Source organism: Xiphias gladius, chromosome 4 (assembly GCF_016859285.1).
Source record: "Xiphias gladius isolate SHS-SW01 ecotype Sanya breed wild chromosome 4, ASM1685928v1, whole genome shotgun sequence".
Lineage (NCBI taxonomy): Eukaryota > Metazoa > Chordata > Actinopteri > Istiophoriformes > Xiphiidae > Xiphias > Xiphias gladius.
In genome coordinates, this window is record NC_053403.1 from 1,425,122 (window position 1) to 1,451,870 (window position 26,749).

Consider the following 26,749-nt stretch of genomic DNA (forward strand, 5'->3'; position numbering starts at 1 on the left):
CCCCCCTTTGTCACCTTTGCTCCCTTTTATCCTCCCTGTTGCGCTCCTTCCTCTTCTGGGTTCTTTTCTTTCCATTCATCTTTGTCTCTCTCATCCAGGCTTCTTCTCTCCTTAGATTACAGTACTGGCCCCTACTCTGTCTGTCTGTCTCGCCATCTATCCATCCAAACTCACCTTATATATTAAACGCCTTTTAGTTCCTCCCCCTTCTCTGCACTCTCTCCCCCTCCCTCCCTCACACAGAGAGAGAGAGAGAGAGAGAGAGTCTGCTGCCAGTGTCGGAGAAGTGCCTCCCTCTCTTTACGCGCACCGGTCGCCTCTCACCCTCTCTCTTCCTCTCTCGCTCGCTCAGTCAGTCAGTCGGACAAACGCTCTCCAGTCGGAGAAAGTTTGGGTTCCTCTCTCTCGCCGCGTCGTCTCGGAGCGACAACCCCCGCTGACATTGCGTCTTTACGCGCGGAGCATCCCGTTGCGCCCTGTCCCGTTCCCTCGTCGCCGGGGGCGCTCCCGCGTGGATATCCCGGCGCCGCGCAGGACGAGCGCACACCGGCGATGGACGACGAGCTCCTGTCTAACTTATCCCCGGCCGATCCCGGAGACGCCGAGGCCCTGAGCCCCAACTCCACCGAGGAGCCCGGCGGGGAGACGGTCCACTTCGCCGTGCGCTGCGTCATGACCTCGGTGTACATCCTGATCATCACCGTGGGTCTGCTGGGCAACATCACCCTGGTGAAGATCTTCATCACCAACAGCGCCATGCGGAGCGTGCCCAACATCTTCATCTCCAGCCTGGCGGCGGGAGACCTGCTGCTGCTGGTCACCTGCGTGCCGGTGGACGCCTTCCGCTTCTTCTCCGAGGAGTGGGTGTTCGGCGAGGCGGCGTGCAAACTCATCCCGGTCATCCAGCTCACCTCGGTCGGCGTGTCGGTGTTCACGCTCACGGCGCTCAGCGCAGACAGGTAGGGCGGCTGGACGCGGATGTGGGAGCCTGACAGAGTCGAACTTCCTTTTCCTTGGATTCAGTTTCACGCTCCTCATCCTCAGATTCCGCTGGGAGAGGCTTGCTATGATTTTCACAGTATTCCAGTGACATGTCCCATTTAAAACGCATCCTCCCGATATTCCTGTAAAGGCTGATTTACACAGTAGCTGCTGCTTTCTTACATTTCTTTTCCATCCAATCTTTGACTGGCTCACCCGCTGAATGGTCCTCGATTATTCCTCATCACATTCTTATAATAATCCCGCAGAGTGTGTGTGTTTTTTGCCACCTGATCCACAGTTTTAATTTCTCCGGCAGTGGAGGAAAGTAACAGAGTATTTCTGCTCAGTGTAAATTTGAGGTGTTCGTTCTTTACTCGAGTATTTCTATTTCACGCCACTTCACACTGGCAATACCCTGCAATTCAAAGGGGAGTATTGGTGTTTTTTACTCCACCAGGTTTATTTGACCAATCACTGAATTAAGATTTTCCATAAGAAACACATGGTGATATGATCGATTCAACCACCACTATAATATACCACAACATAACATTCAAAGGAGGACATTTCCCTTCGTGACTACTTAAACTTTTTATACTTTAAGATCATTTTTCTGATCATACTTTTACTAAAGTAACATTTTAAATGCAGGACTTGTGCAGAGTGTGTGTGTGTGTGTGTGTATATATCTAATACTTCCAGTAAGCTCCACCTCCACCTGCCACAACGTGAAAATGTCGAGTACCACTTTCTGAAAGTGCACTTTGATTGAGAGATTTCACTGATGGCTTTTGAACTATGCATCACGTTATTTATCAGTGTATCGTAGATGAACGACTGGCCAACGATAATGACGAGTTCTAGTTTGCTCCGCTTTGCTGCCGCCTGCTCGGCTGCTGTGTATCCTCCCTTGTAAGAGGCCATTCTGCACGATGAGTTCTTTGGATGAGTAAAGTGCATTTCGGTGATAACGCTTTCGTGTGATTTCTCAGCAATCATTTGAATGTGCGACCTTCGCTTGCTACTGGGTATTTTTACACTGTTGTATAAGATCGGAGTCCTTCTTGCATCACTGTTTTTGGTGAAATTCATACCATTCTCCTGTAGGATTTGGATTTAAGAGCGGCTTAGCGAGCTTGAAGGCATTTTTAATTTCACTGTAGGATTTGTACGGCGTCCTTCCTTCCGTCCTTGCCTCCTGTCGTTTAAAAACGGACGTCTGGTGGTCACAGCCGGACTCCCCGCTCTGACTGTGATCGCGAAGATAAATTGAGCTGCATCTCATTACACCCTCCGGATTACCGGTAACTCTGTCGGAGCAGTTGAGTGGCTCTAAAATAAAATCGTGTGCATATTTTATCAGTGTAAGAAGATTTAGGCGGAGGATCTATTTGGGAGGGGGTCTCCGTTCCCGGCAGGTCTAGTCTTCTGGGCAGTCAGAGGTTAGTTCGGGCTACAGGTGAAAAGACTTCTTCTGGAGTAGTTCTAGATTAAACAAGGAGCCGGGAGTCAGTTTTAAAAATGACGGTTTGATGAATTTGTGATTTACTCGGAGCTGCAGACAAAGAGTCTCTGGAGCCTTGTGTGTACGATGCAGCATAATTACAGCAGCTTAAGCTGATTTGTGGTGCAGCATTGATTAGTATTAGATAATGTCCGTTCCTGTCTGAATGAAAGGGGGAGTGTGCGCAGATGATAAGAGGGTGAAGCGGCAGGATAGAAAGGAAATACTGAAGAGAACAGTGGCACACGGAGCAGCTTTTCAGAATCACTGTAAAAACAATGCAACAGAGTAGAACCTCATGCAGTAAAATAAGTGTGTGCTTATTGCAGGACATACTTGTAAAGTGAGGACACTTGTGTAGAGTTAGTCAGGGTATTTGCTAGACAGTTTGGTAGGTAAGAATATTTTTATAAAGTAGAAATATCTTTGGATCGTGGGGACATGTTTGGAAAGTGACATAAGTTGTTGAAAATGAGGACATTTAAAACAAGTGGGAACGATTTAAAAAAAAACCCATGACATTTCTTAAAAGTCATGGTTTTTTTTTTTTTTCCCTCATACTTGGGGACATTTGTTGGAAGAGAGAGTACGGAGCCTGAGCCCCGAGCATTAAATATTTATAATCTCTGACATGTTTAAGGACGTCAGTCCAGCTCTCAGCCCAGCCTATCAGTCAGGATTTTAACCCCTAATACACAGTCTGTGTGTGTGCCGGGTCTCGGAGAAAGATGCATTGGATGTGTGTGTGTGTTGGTATGAAGAGAGTGACCGTGTGGTCGTACAGTGTTATGTATGAGAGGGAGGCGGAAGAGAGGAAGAGGGAATGAATAGGATGAGGCAAAATATACGACGACGCAATGATGACGTAAAAAAATCAAATTGAAAAATTGAATCTGACAGAAAAGAAAGAGCATGCTATTCCTATACATACTCTTCTAAAATAATATATCAGTTATACAAAGAATATTAGAGAAAATGATCATTTCAGAAAGTTTATCATCCATGATATCAAACTGTGGAGCGGTGTTCAAATGGAGCACCGGCGGTTACCTGCTCTCCTGAAAAAGCACCAGGATGGGTTAAAAACCGATCGACGTCATGTATCTTTGAGAGTTTTCGGTCGGTGGACTTTGCATCCGGTGGTGTGCTGGGAAGGTCAAGCCCAGGGCAAACGGGAGCAGCTAGTTCTAGCTCGCTTCAACGCGACTCCCCGCCTTGACCACCGTCAGTCTGGCTGTAGACGGAGTCATGATGCTTCCGGCTGCGGCGGAGGCGGCACCGGGAGCGTCAGAAGCTCCACATGCAGCCAACCGGGTTAATCGAGACCACCCTGATGGGCGACTGAAGGGAGAGCAGTGCTGTATTTTCATGTTTTCTCGACTGGATAGAGAGAGGCGGGAGTCTCTTAAAATCTGAACCGGAGCTTAGGGGATGTAGGGGGGAACCACAGCAAACTGTGCAGCCGTCCTCACTGAGCTTTCACTGGGCTCTTTTGGTCGGAGCAGCTGAAATGGTGCTGGATGTTGTATTCGTGGTGGTAGCAGCTAAGTTCTGGCCGTTGTGTTGGCGACGGCAGTTGCAGAAGTAGCAGTGACAATGCCGTGGAAGGAGCAGTCTTTACCAGAAGAGGTAGGTGTAATAGTTATTGGCATTAACGGTAGTTTCGGTCGTATGACAGTAGCAATACACAGGCGCAAACACCAGTGTAACTGCCAGTAGTTCTCGCGGCAGTAGTTTGGCTGGTTTCAGCCAGTGTGCGCCAGTGTAACGTCTGACTGATACAGTATAGCTGCAGGCTGCTGATATCGGCGCATCGGTGTTGGAAACAGCCAAGTATCCAAAACCAGCTCCCAGTGTCAATAAAAGAAATGTGGATCAAAGGAAAAAGCTTGATAACCGCGGACAGAAGCACCAGAGCAACGTGGAGGGAAACCTACAACACTCATTGTGACCAAAAGGCTAATCTTGGATCGGTTCTCCTGATTAGTCAGATGGTCAATCAATGCTGAATGTCCAATACTTATGTGACCGTGAGTGGCAAAGCCCCCCCAGCAATGATGGAGGAAAGGGGCTCACAAGTATAGACCGTGGCTAAACCTTCGCTACGATTCCTTTCTGTTATCTGAATAAATCCCAAATGGTGTTTTTGACAGGCTGCCATCTTCCATGTCCTTCACCTGGTTTCTCAGTCAGTTGATGCAGCGCTACAACCTGTGGACGGTGTGTGTAGCACTTCACCTCCATCTCTCCTATCACAAGGTGATCAATGACTGCAAAGTCATTTAATCAACAAACGTTAGGGGATCCTTGCAACACATCTGCCAAAAATGAGTCTTTGTACTGTTGCACATCAATATCAGTATCTGCCCCAAACATCCAGCATCAGATGAACGAGTAGGTTAAAAAAAAAAACAGTCTGAGTAAAAACAAATCCCCGGCTGAGGTGTTATAAAGTTTCCACGAACATTTCAGTTTCGTAGGGCAAGTTACATCCATCCATATGCAAGGAAAACCACCGGATCGGATTTTGGATTGACTGTACCCACTCTACGGTGAGAAGCGACACCTGACTGCGAACCCCGTCATCTCCAGCCGCCGGTGTCCCAGTGCCTCGCAGCAGAACAACTTCCTGTAATTTATGCTCTCAGGGGTGCGGAGCTGCGGCCTGCGAGGCTGACTCAGGCTCTGCAGACGGCAACAACTCACCGGCTGACACTCCACAAACACTTAAGATGCACAGAGGTTTATCATTTGCCTCTGAGCAGGGAGCCAAACGTGTGTGCTCCCTCTTTCCCTGTGATATCAGCCTCCACTGCTGTCACCGTGAAAGATGTCGTTTCCTGTCTGCTCTTCATGTTGTTACTCCTGAGCAGTGATCACCCTGTGTCTGAACCGTGGAAAAAAACTGTCTAATCCTTCCCAACCAATGAAACACTCTGATGACGCATGAAACGCTCCCTTAATTAGCAATTAGCCGCCTAATTCGCTATGAAATATTTAGCCCGAGATGCCCTCTGTCTCACTTCAACACGCCTTCTTAAAATAAAGCAGGGATTTGGGGTTGAGACTTCCTCTCTGCTTTAAATCCAAGGTCACTTCAGCCTGGAAACGGCACGTAAGAAAAGCAGCACACAAAACAAGAAAACGCCAGAATCCTGCGATTTGGGACGTAAGCCGGAGCCGACAGCCAGATCTCCCTCAGGGCGGCGCAGGGACTAATGGGCTTCTGAGGTGGGATTCAATTTGCCCGCGACAATTGCAAACCAGATAAACTACTGCAACATCCAATAAAGTGCACACGTAACGCCGCGGGTACACATGAAGATGACTGATAATAAGGTTAAAAATTCATATTAGTTTAATACAACGAGCAGGAACGCGTTTTTTCCAGAGGTGAAAAGTTTAATAAGCCTGTGATTTAGTATTGGTAAAAAAAAAACTGCTGCTTTAATATGATATTCTGGGGAGTTTCCTCCTTATCAACAAGCATTTTATAGAAAATAACAGAAAATAGTGGGGAAAAATGCCCGTCACAAGTTTCCAAACCCGTTATAAACATCTTTATGCTGTGTGTTTCGTCCGATCAGCCATTGAGAACACAAAGATATTCACTTCCTAACTTGTCACACAAACTCTGTGCGGAAATCTTCACATATACGGAGGCTGGGACGAGCAAATTTATGGCTTTTTTCCTTGAATCGTAACTAATGGCTCATCAAAACTGTAGCTGTCGATCGACTGATGGTCTTGTTCGTCTCTTTTGCTGACGACCACAAGACAGTAATTATACAAACCTAAGCCACTGATTAAAGTTCGAACACTCAAATTTCCTGACGTACAGGAAGTGAGGTCCTCTACACGACATCTGAACAGTGCATCCATACTGTAGGTGACGGTGCGTGTGATTTAGACGCAGGCCCCGCTCTTCTGGTTTCGGGCTGTCCACCAGATTTCTTCTTGTTGGCTCCGAGGGCCAGCACATATATAGTGTTGTCATCCCGATTGTTCAGACTGTAAATTTACTGTGTTGGTTTATTCTGTACACACGAAATCTATTGCGCATCCCTCCTCTGTTGCTCTTCCTCCTTTTTTTACCCCATTAAAAAGGTTTTTTTGAGGAGTTTTTCCTTTTCCGAATCGAGGCGCTAATAGAGGGTGTCGTGTGCTGTGCAGATTGTAGAGCCCCTCGAGGCGATTTATGATACTGGGTGATATAAATAAAACCGAATTGAATAAATTTGGGTGACAAGGCCATGGACCTGGGAGATTGTCCTCCCAAGAGAAACGACAGCAGCGTCGGCGTCATCATTTCTGTGCCTTAACCTGAGCAAACCGTCCCCGTAGTGATTTCAGATCAGAACCAGGGGTTCCATTTTCGCAGTGTTTTGAAAGGCGCTGGCATTACATGTGCCACTCTGGAGGGCAATTCCACATAATAAATAATGTATTTTGTCATTCAGTTTGGAGGGGCTGTTGAGACTAGGATTTGAGTGCGGGGGCACTGAAACAGGAAAGGGTCTTCAACGTATCGCTCCCACAAAGTTGGAAGGACGCTGTTGACTAAAATATCACTGAAGGCTGCAGCGTTCTGGAATTAAGGGGCCTGGGCCAAACCAGGTAAAACGGACCCAAAAATGGAAGCATCCATTTACAATGGAAATGAAGTTGGGTAACAGTAAGGACTTGAGTCATGCTGAATTAAGTCATGACGCACCCATCAGGCCTAATGGATGTGTCACGCCTCATGGAGATATGATTACGACACGGATCCTGGTTTTAGAACAGCTAGAGCAGGTCACAAATCCGTCAGGTGTATTTGGTGGCTTGTACGCTGGTTAGAAGTCAATGAGAAAGTGGTAGAAAAAGCTTTCAAATGAATGTTTCTGAGGAATTCAGCGTAAAACTCGCTGCATTTTTCACTCCAGCCGACCGAAGATGAAAGATGAAGTGACTGCAGTGGAGCTTGGGGGCGAGAGACTATTAAAAAAAGTGTGAGACAGAGAGAGAGAGAGGCTGAAAATGAGCAGGAGTAAGAAGCCAGAGTATTGAAGGCGAGGAGGAATAGTGAACTATTATTATTATGAGTGGCAGCGAGCCCACAGGTGGATGCTGGGGGCACGTGTGTCACAGCTGAACAGAATATTAGGGTGCAGTCAACCGTCAGGTGCAAATGCAAACTACTATCTGTAATAACTGATCATGGCTTTAATTACATTTGGGATGTGATCTGGACCATCAGAAACCTGGCTATCTATACACCCGCCCGTTTGATTCTAACATCGTCGGGTTTCTGATCATCTGTGCAGCGGCGTCTCCTCCACATCCCAGACGTTCATGACGTTCCCTTCAGCCTCAGCTGGACGTTGCGTTTACTGCTAATTAGCTTGCCAAGAAACCACAATAACACGGCGAACTTTATACCCGCTGAACATCAGCATGGTAGCATTGTCGCTGTGAGTGTGCTAGCATGCTAATGTTAGCGTTTAGCTCAAAGCACGAACGCGCATAAGTACAGCTTGGCAGAGCTGCTAGCACGGTCTTGTTTTCTACGTTATGCAGACTACGGTGCACACTTAGCCTGCGGTAAAGCTGCATACTGCAAAATCAGTAAAGATACGCATCACAGCAAATGGCTCTGCATCGAAAAAAATCGGCGTCACAGCTTTTCACTGGTGGGGTTTGGTAAAGTGTCCTATAGCGTTTCTTCTTAATAATCCATAGAGAGAGCGTGTCACTGGGGATCGGTTGCAGGAAGGTCTGTACGGAGACCATCGATGCTCAACCTCCGAACAAAATACTCAAGTCTTCAGCCAGCTGCACCAGCGCGGGGGCGCGCTTCACCTGCAAAATGTGTCTGAAATACTGTCGATGCAACAGGACCAATTTGAAAACCAAGAGCAGCTCTACTCTCTGTCATATTCTTACCTAAAACTGGTGGCTGCCAACATTTGGCTACCAACACTAATCATAAAATGTCATGATTTATCGTTATGTCTCAGCACGTCTCAGATGGGGGAGGCAGCGGTGCACACACTTGCACAGCAGTTGTAAGTCTCACCTCGGTTTCGAGAGTCAGACCATGATGTCGCATGTGACATAGCGGGTAACCTTGGTGTTCACGTCTCCGCAGACAAGATTTGTACGCGGTGCCGGGATCAAATGAACTGCGAGGTCACAAAATGCAGCAGCCAGCACTTAATGATATGAAGATGAGCCTCCGATCCCCCGGACAGTGCTTCCCTAGAGACTCCTCTCAGGATCAGATGCGTAGTGTCACCTGGATTCCCTGAGGGTTAAGTGAGAGGAGTGGCGGCTTTAGTTTGTATATGAAATGCACTGCATTACCAGTTTAGTTTCAACTTTTAGCCAATAATCAGTTTCCTCTAAAGTTTGCAGAAATCGTGGCGAGGAAGCTCCAAAATAGAATCAGGTTCTATTCTTTTTCTCCCGTGTTGTGTTGCAGCATGACTAGGCACTCACAGCCCACCCTGAAACAAAGCACGATACCTCTAGAATCCAATTCAAAGTCAAAGAGAGCCGGGTTTACTTGCTTAAAGTGAACCAGGAAACATCTGCCCATCAGGGACAGACATGTATATGAATGAGCAGGAGCTGAGACATGTGTATTAGTCAGAGTGAATCATTATCTGTGTGTTTATGTAAGGGTGAAATCCTGTACTACTCTGGATGACTTGTTGCTGAAGCAGGTACTCCCACCCCCACTGTTTTTGGGGTGTTCCATTGTTTTCTTACTTCAGGGCACGTCATCAGGTCTGCTCTGATTCAAGGTCGGACAGCGCAGACTTCAGGACACACGCTTTGTATCTACAAGTGAAACTCAGCGTACAGTGACATTTGCACTCACACATACAACTGCTCCAGGTAATGTCTACATAAGTTCAGCGTTGCAGTGCATGTGTGAAAACAGCTCATGAGTGTGTGCAGGTGAGTGTGTGTTTCTTGCAGTACAGGTAAAGGTCAGTACATTATGTGTCATGCATGGGAGCAGCTGAAAACCTCAGAATGTTAATGCAAATTGATTCCAGTTTAAATCCAGGGTTTGACCTTTACATGCAAACTCAAATAAGACGAAGGGAAACGCAACCAGTTCTACACTTATACAGTCTGTCTGTTTGTCTCGGCTTTTAACATCTTCGGACCGTGTTGGAAATACGTTTTCTCACTTTAACTCGCCAACTCTTGGATCCATAAATATATCAAATCAAAGGAAGAAACGCGTGGTTTCAACCGAGAGCAGTCCAGAGGATAAGGAAATAATGCATCTGTGATGAAGATTCACGTCGAATCGCGACAGCTGCGTGAGCTGCAGCTTTATTGATATACGCATACGCTGGTCACTGATGTTTACCCTGGAGGATGCTGCCTGCTTTTTAACGGGTGTCAGCAGTAATGGGCTGCTGCCACTTTAGCTTAAACTATGCGTCTCTGAAGATACACAGAGAAGAGTGTTATGAGTAACTGTAGGGCCTGTGCATTAAGCAAGTTCCTCCTGGAAGTGGATTCGAAACAGAGCTGAACACAACGTAAATGTAGTAAAAGTTGTCCATAGAAGTATTTTTAAAAAACAGCTGAATTTCGTTGTCCTGTAACGCTGCAGTCAGATGCGTCTGGATCTGAACTCAGAAAAAGTTGCGGCGGTGAAGCGGAGAACACCATAACATTGGGTTGTACAAACTGAGGCCCTCTCGTGAACGTGGTAAAACTAAAATGTGAAGTCTGCTTTTCGTGGATGTCACTGCTGTATTTAAGTTTTTGACCAAGTCGCTTATGCACAAACCTTCACGGTGTTCGATCATGTTCTTGTGCCCCACTCACGGACACTTTGGTCAGAAATCAGATGTTATGAGGTGCAATTTTTGATGTTTTTGTGACTGGGCAGACTCCAAGTCCCACAAACTCGACACCAAAGTACGCTGCTTATCATTATCCTCCCAAACGTACAGAGGGAGCTCAGAGTAGAGCCGCCGCTCCTTTGCATCAAAAGGAGCCAGTTGAGGTGGTTCCGGCATCTGAGCAGGACCCTCCGGGCCTTTCGCTGGAGGTTTTCCAGGCACATCCAACCCGTAGGAGCCGGCTCCTCATCCCTGCTGCAGGCTGGAGGCTACAGGCTACATTAGCTGCTACTAGTATAACACACCCCAATCTCTGACCCAACTGAGGAGGCCGAGTTGCATTGTGGGTAATGTAGTCACCAGGTTTTGACAAAGAAGAAGAAGATTGTGTGGAATGAAAAAGACAATATCTCTGGCATCTGTTTTGATCCTTTTTCCTTTTTCTGTCCATTGAGAGTCTGCCAGTGTTGCAGGACTGCAATGCTAAATCAGTGGAGTGCTTTCAAATGACTGTTGTCACTTCAGGAAAGACTCTTATTTTCACAACAGAGATTTCGGCACAAAACTACTTGGTTAAGATCAGGGAAAGATGGTGGTCACGTTTAAATGAAACCAACATGGAACGTAGGGAACGGGAAACAAACAGTGATCTCCCACGTTAAAGCTGAATGTTTTCTCGACTCATCCATCCACTCCGACCTCCTGTCTCTGTAATAACATCACACTGCTTTCTCCTGTGTCCTACATTATTGGGCATTTGCCGAAACAACTGACGCCATCACTTCTCATGGGAGGACAGTCTCACACAGAATTCAGAAGGCTAAATGAATGAGCAGTTTCTCATTTCCTAGCTCTGCTGTGTTACGAGAGTAGCAGTTGCAGGGCTCAGAAGCATCGCTGGACCTCCTCTGTCTAGTTTGTTTACCAACAGGCAGCCTCATCGTACTTCTAAAACACTGTGATCAGCTTGTCCACGGGAAATTCATTTCCTGATAACAAAGCTTTGGGCAGAGAGTCTGGCTGTGTGTCCGACCCTGATGGCCTCTAATGAGCCCCTAACGAGACTAAAAGCCACTAACGAGCCCATAACAGCTCTTCACTTGCCTGACGGTCGTTGATAAGCATTTCCAGCCCAATGAATAATTAGCATAATGATTGAAGTGGCTACCTGAGCCCCAATCACCTCCTAGAAAGATGATGCACACAAATACCCTGTTCAGCTGAATATGTCCACGGACACATGAGCTGACTGTTGCTGGGTGGCCAGACCTTCTGTAACGAGGTGGTCAAACAGGGACAGGATGGCAAAAAGCTCACTGTAGATACGATTTCCAAACCGGCGATTTTGGCAACCTCTGGGTCTCTTCCCACTCTGGCAACCTTTGAGCAACTCTGCCTTTTTCCCAAAAAGAAAACCAAAGTGTTAGATAGATAAATCAAAGTAATCGGACAAATTTGTCAATTTGACTTGAAGAAGGCCCAGTATGAAAAATTAAAGGGATCAACAAAGTTGTTACAGTTCTGATAGGAACATGAATGTTTGTACAAAATCTACTGTAGATCAATGAAATGGTTATAGTTGTTAGCAGATTCCATTTAAAACCAAAAATAATCAACCTGCTGGTGGCGCTAGAGGAAATGTTAGGGGATCACAAAAGTCAGTAGGACTCATTCTCTGGGGACCATGACTGTAAAACAAAAAATTTCAATGCAATCCATCCAGTGGTTGAGATATTTCAGCCAACGACAGACAGGCTAACATTGCCACATTACTAGTGTGGCTAAAAATTACGATTCTTGAGAAATCATTTAAAGCAAGCTTGTGTAACTTGCGCTGAACAGTGTTGAACCATCGTTAATATCATCAGTAACATCTGTGCTCACGTCAAAACGTGGGCTGTGAAAAAGGCCTATCACTGAGCTTTGAGAACCTCGGGCAGAGCCCGGCTAGCTGTTTCCGCATGCTTTCATTTTCATGCTAGGCTAGGCTAAATATCTGCTGATTCTACCTCTTATTTAGCGTACAGACGTGAGAGTGGTTGCGAGCTTCTCAGTTTACTGAGCAAAAAAATGTCTACATGCACTTCCCAACACGTCAAACAATTTCTTTAAGCACTGAACTGTTTTTAGATGCAAAATTTAATCCCTTTATTCAGTCTCACTGTCATCTAGAAGACACTTACCAGAGTACAAATGTCCAATAACCCATCCGTCCTCCAACTTTCAAAGATGCAGCTTTCGTACCAGTTTTTCCACTTGTCTTATATCTTGGATTCAGATTTGGGTTTGATTTGTTACAAAGGAGATACTGTAAGAGTCCTTTATTACAGAGCTTACAACCACCACATGCATGCACCATGGCTAAACAGATAACAGATCATTTTTGGAAGACAGACAACTATGATCCGGGATCACCACTAAAATCTAATCAGAAGGCAGTGTCCGTTTGCCAAATCCATTTTAAGGTTTTCGGATATCAGACTCTTAGATCACCAGTATGATTAACGAAGGCAGAAATCAAGGATCAGAGGTCACATCATCCTGACAAACGACAAAACCTTTTTTTTGGAGTGATGGTGATGTTAGAAATCACCTGACGGAGGGTTTTAATAGCAGAGGATGTCTTTTTCTGAAAGGTAAAGGGTGGTCAGAGGAGAGGAGAAGATGCCAAAGATGATATGAGTGGGAGAGAAAGTGAAGAAGAAAACAAAGACGTAGAAGAAAGCTGGGAAGTGGAGTGAGTTAAGAGGTGATTAGACTAGAAACGGGGAGAGAAGTAAAGGAGTGGAAGGCGGAGAAGAGCGAATAGAAGGGACTGGAAAGGATGGGATTGGCTCTAAAGAGCAATCAACTGAAAGCCCAAAGCAGAGAGAAAGCAAACAGCAATGAATTGAACTTTTTCCTGTCACAGTCTGGGCTCTACCTGGAACAACTCCTGCAAGCCAAAGAGGAAAAAAACATAGCCGTCCATCATGACTGCACCATTAACTTCTTTTTTCTTCTTAGAAGTGAAAGTATTCCTTCTGCAGCATTCACCATCATGATGAACTTTGGTTTCATTTGTTACTGTGTTTGTCATTTAGATCTTTTTAGTTCTAAATGACAGGCAACATGTTCGTCCTCCGTCCTCTGAGGTTTCCTTGCCTCATCCTTGCAGTTTTCCTGTTTTTATTGCTGTTACATCAAGACGAAAACTGGAAGGACCCTTAACTAAGCCTAGAAAATCTGGAGTATTCATGGTAAATTAGCTCCACAGGGGCACGCTGCCTTCTTTCCGTCTCTGGGTCCACAGGTTGATTCATGACTCATCAGCCTCAGGGTTATATCAGCGGGGCTGCAGAATTAAGGAAATTACTTTCTCCGAATGCTGAGAAAGTTGCTGACATTCTGAGTGGCAACTTTAGCTCAGTGACAAAGCTTTTCTTTGAAAAAAATATAACTTTTTAGGCTATGCACCAGATCGGCAGCTAAGGTAACAGGTGTAGGCGCTGGCGGATGGGGCCATGTGCACCACTGCATGAGGAGCCAACAAAATCGCAGCACATTGCTCGATTACAATTTATTACAAAGCCTTGAAATGGAACATGTAGGCATGTGATTTGTGTTGAAAAGCCTCAGAGGAGCTGCAGGTGAATTACATGTTGTGCGGGACATTACATAGCCTCAAGATGTATGTGAATTACGCCACTGTAGCTGCCAAACGACAAAAAAAAAAAGTGCTTTCAGAGATCAGTTATTTGTCTCATGTCTGAAGAAGCCTAACTGGAGCAGTTGGGGTTCAAGGCTTCATTCATGGCCACCCCAACAGTGTTAATGAGGAAGGCGCAAGTGCTGCTCTTTTACTCTTTCACCTGAAGCAGGCCGTCCGTCAACTTGCTCTTTTAGAGTTAGTCGGCTAAGTCAAGTGTTGACTTAGCCAACGTTGACTCTGCTTCTACAGAGATCGTTAATAAAGAGGTCCGTGACGGACCTCTTTATTAACTGAGTAGTTAACTGAGTAGTTAGTTGTTGCTGAGTAACATTTTCAAAGATTCTCCCTGAAACCCCTTTAATGATATCCGTTTTATTGTGGAAGGCCCAAAATTTAACACTTGGTGAAAAAAAGACTGTCATCGCCAGAAGAACAACAGGATTTGGTCTTTTGTCTTAGAAAAGTCTTAAAACGTTTTTACCAAAGTACTTCATATTGGGCCACCAACGGTTGGGGAGCTGCCACACAAGGTCCTAGCCTCACCACCGGGAGCCGTTGTGGTCCAGTGTCTTGCCCAAGGACAGCTCAGACCACCAACCCTGCAACCGTAGGACTTGCTTTACCTCCTGAGCCACAATCGATGTATACTTTTTCTTCACAAGTGGCCTATTAAAGTTATTCAATAATGGTTGTTGTTGCTGAGCAAAGGAGGAAGTAGTGTGACTTTAAAGTAAGCGAAACCTACTCTCAAAAAAATCCTTACCATTGTGGAATGGCTTCCAGTAACTATCTTGAGACCTCTGCCTTTTGACAAAACTTAGTAACTTCTACTACATTGAGCCATCTGTATTTTTTAACCATGATTTTCCTTTGTACTTATAACTAACATCTGAGTCGGATGACAGAATTAGGACTAATGTGTGTCCAGAAAGCTCAGCAGGACAATGTGGCTTCTCAAAACAAACCTCTGTCCTCCTCTGTGTCTGCTTTAATTCATGATCATGCTGTACCCAGACTCACCCACGCACCAAATGATTTCCAACCTCCGCACCAATGATTAAACTGAGCTTGGCTCAGATAGCCTCCTCAGCACTTCTGAGACCAATAAATGGCAACTGTAACAGCTGGCATGAGAGGAGAGCCCATATTTTTGAGAAATTAAATGGCTTAATCAGCTACACTCATAAAAATATCACACAACCATTATGAGTCGTGTTTTGATGCTGCTCTTCATCATTTTTACCTTAAAACTTGAAACTTCCCCTGATGAAAATTAGCAAACCGCAACACTTATGGAATACATGGTAGCTAAAGAGGGCGTGATCGTACCTTTCTCTGGTCTGCTGGTAGGACAGCCAGACAACGAGTTTGCTGGTCAGATGGGCATCAGTCCGTCAATGCAACACTCGGTCCAGAACAGAATAACTCTGCTACATGCGGAATCGTCTTGAAATCTACTGCAGATATTCATGGTCATTGACAAGGTAATATGAGAACTAATGTCGGCGTTTCCTTGAGATTTGGCATGGATATGTGAGGCCATCTTGCCAAGAGAAACAACAGCTTCAGCAAATGCAATAACAAGTCAAGTGACAAAGAACTTCAGCAGCCATGGGACATATGACACTTGTCCATCGGGGCAAAAGAGAAAGTCTACAGAGCGAGCAGGCTGAGGTGGAGGGATGGTTTGATCCAAATATCTTACTTTGACACAAGAGACCGTTTTTCCGTTTCTCGTTTCCTGCCGACGGTCGACCTCGCCTTCTTTTAAGCATGACCACAGATTAATCTTAACCAAGCACTTACTTTAACCCAAACCACAGTCTTTCCCAAACCCTGACTGCGTCATTGTTGTGACTAAACCAAACCAAACCTTAACCATTGCTGTGTGTGATCAGAAATACGTTTTGTGTTTGACATGGTGTCATTTTGGAAGTCAACTACAACTAACATTTTTTGTCGTTCAATTTGTAGGACTTTATTGAGATACATTCCCCAAAGGGCAAATTCTACATTTAGTAACCCTTATCTTTTTCTGTGAACCGTCACTAACTTTTACGAGCACAGTCATGCCTCCCACCTTGGGACATATTCCCCAGCTTTTTTGCAGCAGACATCTGTAACCCACAGTTGGATTTTCACTACGGTTGCAGTGGATGTTCACGATTCCCTGGAGGGTTAATCCTGCCACCATGCGTACACATGCTGCGTCGCAGCAGCAATGAGCCAGCAGCAACGGCTTCAGTCCTCTTCCGGATCTGTTCATCCACACCACCGCTGAACACTCAGATGTAGTTACGCACGCTAACGAGCATATCAAAAAATGTCCACACAAGAAAATTTCTGAAAAACGTTCGACTTACAACATATGCTGTCGAAGGTGTATAACTTGCGCGGTATAAAAAAGACTTTGTTCATTCCACTGAGCCTCAATTAGGCATCAATAACGTTTCCCTCCAAAAACATTTAACAAAACGAACGAGTAGTCAATGGACGTCATTTCTATATTGATTACATTTGAATCATAACTGCTCCATCGGATGATTGATGGAGGGACAAACTGAAAACCGTCTGAAAAGGGTGGTGGTCTGGACAGTCTGTGAGGATTTTGATGACCCCCTGATTTTATCTCCAGCTCCACACTTAGTATTCATATGTAAAAATTAGAAATCTCGACTAACATGTAATGGCCGAAATTCTTCCCATTTACGTTCCACAGAGGTTGACCCTTTATTTTTAGTGGCCCGGCGGCTTCTGCTCTGCCAACGGATATAAAAAGATAATTGCAGCTTCCAGCAGGGCTTTAGATTTTTATTGTCAGTACTTACTGTATTTCTAATTCTAGTGGAGCACTCAGTCAAGATAAGAACTCTTAAGAGCCATAAATTACTAACTGAACGTGAATGGAAATTACTGACTGTGTCGCAGAAGTAATCAGCAATCCAGCTGATTGTTACTGCAAATTTGCTCCTTTGCAGCCTTTAAAATCTCTCCTAACGAGGGAACACACTGTAGAGGCAGGTGAGTGTACCAAATCAGATAATGTGACATTTCCGGGACATTTGGAAATTATTTAATCGCAGTCCAATGAGATAATATTAAACAGTGCAGGCGGAGACAAGGTTAAAGTTGTCAGAGTAATAATAATAATTTGGAATACATACGGCTGCAACTGATCATTTCCCCTGTCAATTATTCTGCAGGTTCTTTTCTGGATCAATTGTTTGGTCTATAAGGTTGGTCAGAGCTCAAGGCGATGACTTCAGGCTGCTTTTTTTTGTCCGAGCAACAGTTACAAACCTCAAGATGCTCGATTTACTCTCACAGAGGACTAGAAAATGTAAGATTACAGTTAAAGACTGTGGAACCGGTGACACATTTTTACTACAAGAAATAATTAAATGATTGATCGACCAATCGTTTCCTAATATGACTTAGTTTGACATTTTTTCCTAATCTGAAATGAAACAGGGAAAAACTACAATAATGAGAGTGGGTCCCGGTGTCAGGCCCAGCGGAGTGGTCTAATTCGGTCAGGATATGGTTGCTCTAAGGTGACACAGTTTAAAACCAGCTAAAACACACGAAATTGAGCTGAAAAATCTACTAAAAATGTTTTCGCTTCGATCCTGTTTAGACCCTTAGGTTTCCTGATTATGATCATCATCACGCTCACTCCGCTCTGGCTGCAAACATTACATTACAAATACAAACAAAGAGAAATAAAACCAAAGCTATCAAACGTGTCCGTGGATGATACAACCGCACACTTCCTTCACCCAGCCTGACCCCCATCCATCCAAACCTTCATTTCATCACAGCTGCCACAACAGTGACTGCCCCCCCATGCTCCCCAGCTCGGTCCCCCTCTACCAATCGATCACTTGCTATAATCCTAATCAGGTTTACTGGTTAATGTTGCCATAGCCGTTTTAACGTCATTTAATTTCATCAGTTTATTTCATCAGTGTCATGGCGAAGCCGGAAAGAGGGTAAAATGAATAGAAAGCCTTCAGTCTTGGACGACACCGGTGATTTTTGCGCACATCCTGCTCCAGTACCTTTTAACACACACTTTCTCACCCGTCTCCTTTCGCTCTTGGCTCCGCGTCTTGAGTACAGTCCTGCTGTCTCCCTACAGGTCAGCACAAGGTAGGACTGTACCGCTTTGTGGGGAAGCCGCTCATTTAGTCCCCTATTGCAGACTTGGTTTCAGTCCAACCAGTGTGTTTTCGAATGCGGATACAACCGCAAAAGGCAAGCGAACCTGAGCACGACTCAGTATTGTGCAGGCCCCAGACACCAGCAGCCCATTGGGATTCATCCAGATCCACTGAGCCAGAGGAGCTGCTCTGTTTACCAAAAGCAGAGAAGTGTAAAACTGTACTCTTCCTCAGCATCTTCCTGGTGTGTGTGTGTGTGTGTGTGTGTGTGCAGCTGAATGTGAATGTGAATCTGCGCTGAATGTGAAGCAGTAGGTGTCACCTCTCCTTGAATAAATAAAAGGTGTAGAACACACTCAAGCAGGTATGAATCCAGCAGGTGTGTTTTCAGGAGCACAGGGCGACTCACACCGAGCGAGAGCGAGACGCTCTTCAGTCTCTTTCTACGAGATAAACACTCAAGGTTCAGACTTTGAGTTTCAGGAGTATGTATATACACAGTATTGTGTAAGTAATTTATTCAATAGCAAGAACGATTTATAAAGTTAATGCTTCTGTTTGAAACTAGTCAGGAGAGGTTGGACTGGCGCAGTGACTACAAGCAGATCAGATGTGCTTTTTCTGTGTGTGTGTGTGTGTGTGTGTGTGTCTGCTCATTCACAGTGACTTCATACACATCGTGTCACTTAGTCACTGACTCTTCACTTCTCTCTTCTCAAGTGGGGATGAGTCACAATTAAACAACCTTGTCTCATAGAAATTACATCTTTACTCTGTTCAACTAATTTTTTTCTGCCAAATGCAGTTTATTTAAAAAAAAAAAAAAGTGTGTGTTGGAGGGAAGCGCGACTTTGTGCCGACGATGTTCTATATAGACAGAGCAGCAGTGAGTGAGACAGTGTGCAGGGGTTGTTTCCTTCTGTGCAGGTTTTCTTCGGGGAGCGCGGTGCGCCACTGTGGGAGTGGAGCCTGCTCTAACTCCAGCCTGACTGACAGGTCTTTTAATAAACAAGCAGTCTCACTCTAGACGGCATCAAAATCTACTGTGGACGCAGGGGGAAACAACAGAGCCAGTGGATTACTAACGCCACTGCTGAAACTTCGTACGGTTCATTAATAAAATACGATGACATGTAATCAACGGAAACTTACACCTTGACAACGGAAAGCTGACCGGGGCCGGTATGACACTTGGCCTCCAGAGTCAAGGAAGTGTCCAAAGCTCCTGGTAAATTAACACACACACACACACACACACACACACACACACATAACCAGGCGAATGGGAATATCCCCATCTATACTCATTCTGAAGGTAGTTCGGAGCTATTCCTTCACCGACGCACCAAAAATACAGGTCAATGCACACAACACCGCTGCTGTGAGAAAATCCAAGGTGAAATCACTCACAGGGCCTGTTCCCGCAGGTTAGACCACTTAGTTGTTATCTGGATAAGTTCACAGAGCAGAGCCTGCTGTTTTACACTCGGTCCTGCTCCAGCCCTGAGAGGTTTGCAAATAGAAGAACTGAAGCAATGATTTACTTTATTTTCAAGGGCATGCGCCCTTAGTCTGAACATTTGGACAGATTCAGATAGATGATGCCGACCCTGGAACAGAGGTGCACGATGCGGCTTTTCAGTCAAGAGCTTTCCAGTGAAAAATGTATCCTCAGGGACTGTCCCAGAAGGCTATTCTGTCGATCGCTGCTACATCACTGTTTGCTAGCTTTTATTTTTAGGGGGCTTCTTAGCAGTTGAAATAAAAGTCGCTTTGTCTGTCTCTGTTTCCAGCTTTTGGCCCCTTAGTTCCAGCGAAGGGAACTCTTAACGCTACAGCATACGACAGACACAGATATGTTAGGCCACAATGTTCTCACATCTTTGTGTCAACAGTTTGTGTTTGCCCCTCTCCTGTTTCAACATAACAATCCCGTCCGTGCGCAAAGCCGCATGGTTTTCCCAGTTTGGTGTGGAAAAACTTGACTGGCCTGCGCTGAGCAAAAACCCCGAACCCCCCGTGCAGCACCTTTGGGATGAACAGGAGCCACCGACTGTGAGCCAGACCCGATCACCTCACTGATTCTCTGGTGTCTGAACGGGAGTAAATCCCTGCAGCGGGTTCGGCACCTACTGGAAGAACTCAGACTAGAGGAGCGGAGGCCGATACAGCAGCACATTAATGCCCATGGTGTCGCACTCATGCGGCACCATCACGTATGGCTGTCATGGGGCGTCCGCATACTTTTGGCCATATAGTGAACGTCTACAAAGGCTGCGCAGTATTCTTAATTTATTATTTTAATGAGTAAACTTAAATACTCTAACATAAAGATTGCCAACATTGACTTCCTGCGTGGATCAGCTTCTTTTGCAGCCGTTTCCCTTGATGCTCTTATACGCTTCTAATTGCCGGCAACATCTGAGCCAAACTTTCCCCATATTTACGGTTCTACCACCTTAAAAAAATCCTGCAATACTGAGTCAACCGGGACTTTATGTGCTAAAACTTTACAGCCTGAGGATACAACTTAAAGCTTCTCTCTCCTGCATGACATAAATAATCAATAAATCATTCCATCAATAAAACACGAGCTGAGATACAGCACAGTGACGTGAGATTTATCGGCGAGAAGAGAATGACAGAGTCTGAGGTGAGTCGACTCTCAGGTCCGTGAATGAATGATTGCTGAGGCTGAATGAAACACTGGAGTGATCCGACCTCGTTGTGACCCTGTTTCTGTTTCGCTGAATAAAACTCAGTAGGAAGAGAAAGACTGAGGGTTTTTTTTTGTTTTGTTTTGTTTTGTTTTAAAAGAGGCAGAAGACTGTTTCCGTCCAGATGTGTAAGCTCACAGAACGTAGGTTCACGATATCCTGGTGGAGAGACAAGGTGCTGAAACCTGCTCTGGAATCAGTCAGAGTAAACACAGTTTAACATCCTGACAGTCTAGTACAAGCATCAGTGGGATGACGGAGGCTCCATTTCATATTTATACACAAATGCCGGTGTGCAGCAACGGGGTGTGTTTGCTGCCCCTGCTCCGTTACTGCAGATAGGAGCTAAAATGTCTTCAGTATTTCCAACTTTCTCGCTCACGTCAACGTTTAACTACGAGTTAAATCCCTCAGAGTAAAGGAAGTAGTAAAAGGAAATGACACATGAGGTTCCACACAAAAGCCGGGCACAGTAAAAGCTCATGCAGCTCTCCATCTAATAGCTCACTGGGGCTTCTTGTCGCTCCATTTCTGCCTTGCAAAAATTAAAAGTGAACCGCCGACAAAAATGATCCTTTTTTAATGATCAATTAGCAGTGGACTCAAAGAAAAGTACATTGCATTTCCTGTGTCTGCTTGAAAAGAAAAACATACAACATCGCCTAAACCTTTGACACAGCGCTGATACAGCAGTGCTGTAGAGTGTGAGTGGCGGACAGGGACAGTGTCGTATCACTGAAATACATGACTGCATTGTTTCCGGGGAATCCCTTCCGTGTGGGTGCACAACTTGAATCTCATGTGGGGAAGGCCGACACGGCCAGTAAGAATAAAAAGCTACTACATACAGAGATCAATCCAGAATGAAAATGGCCATTGTAGAAAAAACGCAGACCATAAACAATTTCCAAAATGAAATTTGTTTTATGGTGCACATCTTAAGGACTGTAACCTTCCAAGCTTTCTCCTCATTGGGATTTTCGTTTTTCCAAAGCTAAATCCAACTATCTAATCTGTGGGATTTTTATATTAAAAGAACATTAATAGCTCATCCATCTCCATCAGATTAACAGATGGCTGTAAGTCACTGGTATAAATGAGTCCTATACTGCGCCCCTGTCCAGCTGAATCACCAATCTGCTCTGCCTAATGAGGAAGTTAAAATGCAGCTTGATGGTAACACATAAAGAATAACGATGATTAGAGTGACAGAGTCCTGTTGTTTCCTCTCTTTGTCCTCCGGTCGGCAGCCACAGCCGTCGGACGGCTGATGGAGTTTCACATTAACTAACAAAGGGCCTGGAACCACTAATGCTGTCAAAAGCAAAATGATATAATTATTCGTTGATATATTTTTGGTTTCAAACCAGAAAATCTCAAGTGTGGCGATGGGTTTGTTCATAAAGGTTTTTACTCTTGTATAGTGGCTGCAGTGGCGGCCTTTTCAAAGGCTAATTGAATCCGTGTATGCTGCAGAGCAGTAACCGAATGTGGACATTTTGTAACAGGAAAATTAATTAGTTTGCAGCCCCTCAGCATCACATGAAACTGAAAGAGGATGCTTGTCTTTCTCCTCGTAGCTGTAGGAGGGGAAAGGTCACAGGTAGTAGTTCATTGTTGCTGCTGCACAAAGCGGCAGTGCACCATGGAAATGAGTTCACGCTAATGGAGGTGGCGGAATCAGGGCATTCGCTCGCTGGGACAAAGTAACTCCGTGCTAACTTTTTGTGTCGAGTTCAACTTTTGTAAAGTTCGAGACGGAACAGACCCCGAGGCCTAAACAGAGGAGGCTATCGGAGCTCATCGTTAGCTATGTTGCTACATTCTCTTATAAAACTGTTTTCAGACATTCGAGACACGTTTTGTACGTCTGACTCCTGCCTCTTAAGTAAACTATGTGAACAGTTTTTTGTCTTTGTGACTGGTGTTTTTCTGGCTGGCTAGCATGTTAGCAGTTAGCTTGCCTGCTGCAGCCGTTCACCCTCGCCGTGCGAGCAGCCACTACGACACCAAGCCACTACAACCGGATACTTCACAGAGATGGGGCGGATTTTCTTCGCTGCCGCTTTCTAGTGGGACCAGGCCTTTAGAGCAGATGCAAGACAATTCAAACGGGCAAACGAACCAGACGGAGGCAGAGGCTGTAAGGCTACAGGTCTGGACGTGGGTAGCTGACGACGGGCAGGTTTACGGCAACAGTGGGCGGGGAACAGGCATGAATGGACCGCTATGGACCGAGAGTTGAGAGAGTGGCTGGTATTAGCACACTCAGATTAAAAGAGGCAACCGGTGCAGGGAGGAGCTGGATCTGTTGCTTGGCAGAGTTTCGAAAAGTTTCAAAAAGAAAACGAGGCCTAGGGGAAGAAGATAGAGCCTGAAGCTGGAGAGGGACGATGTGAGATGACGAATCTGAGACTGAGGAGGGAGAGAGGGTAGAAACATTTTCATTCAGGCTTCATTATACTAATGCTTCGAAATACTTAGATATTATCGTTGACTGACTTTGAGCGGGATCGTATTCAATGATGTCGATCTGGTTTCTCTTCACTGCCTGTCCTGGCAATTTGGATAAAATAGCGTCCCAAACTGCTACTGAGGCATGTGAAACGTGCGATTTCCCATCACAGTCCCATCTCGGCTACACTGATACATGTAAATGTTGGACTGGGTCACAGGGACAAAATGCAAGGACAAATGAATTTTTTTTTTCCCCCCAACTTCACTGAGGTCTTGCAATAGATGAACAGAATACATTAGAATAGATTATGAAATGAAACAGGGATATAAATGGCAAATTAAATGCAAAAACACACATGCTGAATGTTGCTCCCAACATTTTAAAACACACGGTAAAATAGTGGGTAGGGCTGAGGGCCTTTCCCCAATATTACATCATCACAAAGGGAGTGGCTCCTGCATCTTTAAAAAGTGAACCATTCATATTTTTGCCGGATTAATTGGGTCCCTGGTTTCCAGTATGGATCTGTTTCACTCTCCGTCATAATTCACAGTTCAGCTCCGTTTGGTGGTTGTTACCAGATTACACGAAGAGTTTTTTATTGTAAAGTTACTTGTTGTTACTAGAGGTTTAATTGATGTTTCTCTCTCTGTCTCCAACAGGTATAAGGCCATAGTGAACCCGATGGACATCCAGACATCTAGCGCTGTCTTCTGGACGTGTCTGAAAGCTGTTTCTATCTGGCTTCTGTCTGTCCTGCTGGCCGTCCCCGAGGCCATTTTCTCACAAGTCGTCTCCATGCAGGTAAAATGTAGAAACGGAAAATACAACAAATACTACTTCACTTCTGTTCACCAGCGTTCAACAGGCCCTTTTACACCGTGCAAGTTTGGTCTGGAGGTAAAACCCTGCAGATCCAGGTCAGGAGCTTCAGTTAATGTCCACATCAAACATCAGGACGGGGGAGGAGTGTGACCTCAGTCACTTTGACTGTGGCAGGATTGTTGGTGGCAGCCGGTGGCGGGTTTGAGTGTTTCCGAAACTGCCGATCTCCTGGGATTTCCAGAGTTTTTACTCAGGATGGTGTGAAAAACGACCAAACACCTCATTGATGAGAGAGGTCGGAGGAGAACGGCCGGACTGGTTGGAGCTGACAGTAAGGCTACGGTAACTCAGATAACTACTCTTTACAGGTGTGCTGAGCAGAAAAGCATCACAGGGTGAACAACACGTCCAACCTTGAGGTGGATGAGCTACAACAACAGAAGACTAGTTCAGGTTCCAGTCCTGTCAGCCAAGAACAGAAATCTGAGGCTGCAGTGGACACAGGCTGCACCAAAACTGAACAGATGAAGACCGAAAAAATGTAGCTTGGTCTGATGAATCTGGATTTCTGCTGAGGGAGCAGATATTAGGGTCAGAATATGGCGTCAACAACGTGAATCCATGGACCCAAACTGCCTCGTGTCAACAGTCCAGGCTGGTGGTGGTGGTGTAATGGTGTGGGGAAGGTTTTCCTTGGCTCCACTTTGGGCGCCTTAATACCAGTAAATCATGGTTTCAGTGCCACAACCCGTGTTGTTGCTGACCATGTGCTTCCCTTTACGGCAACAGTTTACCATCTTCTAATGGCTACTTCCTGCAGGATAATGCTCCATGTCACAAAGCAAAAGTCGTCTCAAACAGGTTTCATGAACATGTCGATGAGTTCAGTGGACTTCAACGGCCTCCCCAGCCACCAGACCTGAATCATTCAGTAAAACAGAAACGATGTGATGCAGTCGTGTCAACATGTAGAATATCAGAGTAAAGTTTCCGTCATCTTATGGATCCAGGCCACGAAGACCTGAGGCAGTTTTCAGAGCAATATCAGTGAGGTGTTCCTAATAAAGTGCTCAGTGAGTGTATATTGTTCGGTTTGACGCAGCCACATCACACAGTGTGACATGACTTAACTCATAAGATCGATGTTTTCACACACTATACAGATGTCTGACAGAACGCTGTGCTGAGGCTGACACATACAGTAAAGTTGTGGGCTGGAAAACCCAAACTACCATTCATAGTGTAAAAAAACCTTGATTACAGCAACTGTAAGGTTTCGGGGAAAGATCAGAACCATGGTTAATATAAGGCCAAACATTAATCGCAGGTCTGTGACAGGACATGCACTCCAGCCTGCTGCATGAAAGTCAGACTCTCTACATATCCGCCCATCACAGCCTTATTTTCCGCTGCACCTCGTCTGACTCAAGGACACGTTATTTCCTGCATGGGCACGGACTACTGGCATTGGATGTGAATTGCGAGGCGCTGAATCGTCCAATATGAACTTAATTGCTGGGACGTCAGGTTGGCAGCGCCTGGTCTCTGATGCAGCAGCCGCCAGTCTGAGCGCATTTGAAATCTTCCAGTTCTTTATGTCATGAAGTCTTTACGATATCCATACTGGGACATGATGCAACAGGAAAACTGACAAATACATAAATCCCTGAAAATGAGAATGGCCACACCTCACAGTGCTTTGAATGTGTACGTGCAGGGGATTAAAATGAGTCTCTAACAGATTTAAGAAATGTTGAAACACTCCAGATTATCTGCTGAAGGTTCTGCCGGATCATTAAAACCAAACCTCTTAATATGCCGGTCATCATGACACATGACCTGTGACGCGGTGGCTGGAAAATCTGACCCTGACAGCCTCTGTTGGCGGAGAGTTTGGGACCTTCTGTACATTCAGACTCACGGCGGGCTGCTCATCTTTTATCGATGGAGGCTCATCGCTGGCAGAGTTTCCATCCAGACAAACATCCCCCCTGACAGATATAAAGGCTTTTATAGTCACATTCATGGATGACAGGTGCCTCGGTTTTCATGTGATCGGTTTTATGATCTTTAGTGATGTGTTGTGATGACTTTCCTCTCAATACCTTCATTCTACACCTTTCTTTCCCTTCTCTTACGCTTTTCTCGTTTTGTCTTTTTTCCCTCGTCTCTCCTCTTCCTCCTCCTATCTTCATCTTTTCTTTTCCTTTTTGTTATTTCCTTCAATTTCTTTTCATCCCCCCCCCCCCCCTTCCTCTTGTTTTCTCACCTCTCTTGCTTCCTCGCATCCTTTTCCTCTTCTCGTTTCCTCCTCCCTTTTCCTGGTGCCCTCTTCCCTTCTCTCTGCTCAATCCAATCTTCTTCCCTCTTTCCTTCCTTTCCCTGGACCTTTTCCTCTCTTGCCTTTTCTTCCCCATCTTTGTTTTTCTCCTCTTTTTCTCCTTCATTTCCTCTAAATTTCTCTTCTATCGTGGCTTCTGCCCCTCTCCCACCCCTTTTCTTTTCATCATGCCCTCTCCTTTCTTTCCCTCTTCTACCTTCTCTTTGCCTATCA

General features: G+C 45.3%; 1 protein-coding gene across 1 annotated transcript in view; it reads left to right on the forward strand.

Annotated features, from left to right (window-relative positions):
• Positions 1-552: 552 nt before the first annotated feature.
• Positions 553-26,749, forward strand: part of nmbr (neuromedin B receptor) — a 46,395-nt gene continuing 20,198 nt past the window's right edge. The window contains exons 1-2 of the mRNA XM_040125121.1: positions 553-959; positions 24,033-24,174. Of these exons, the coding sequence (XP_039981055.1) occupies positions 553-959; positions 24,033-24,174 (549 nt within the window). The remainder of the gene's footprint in view (positions 960-24,032; positions 24,175-26,749) is intronic.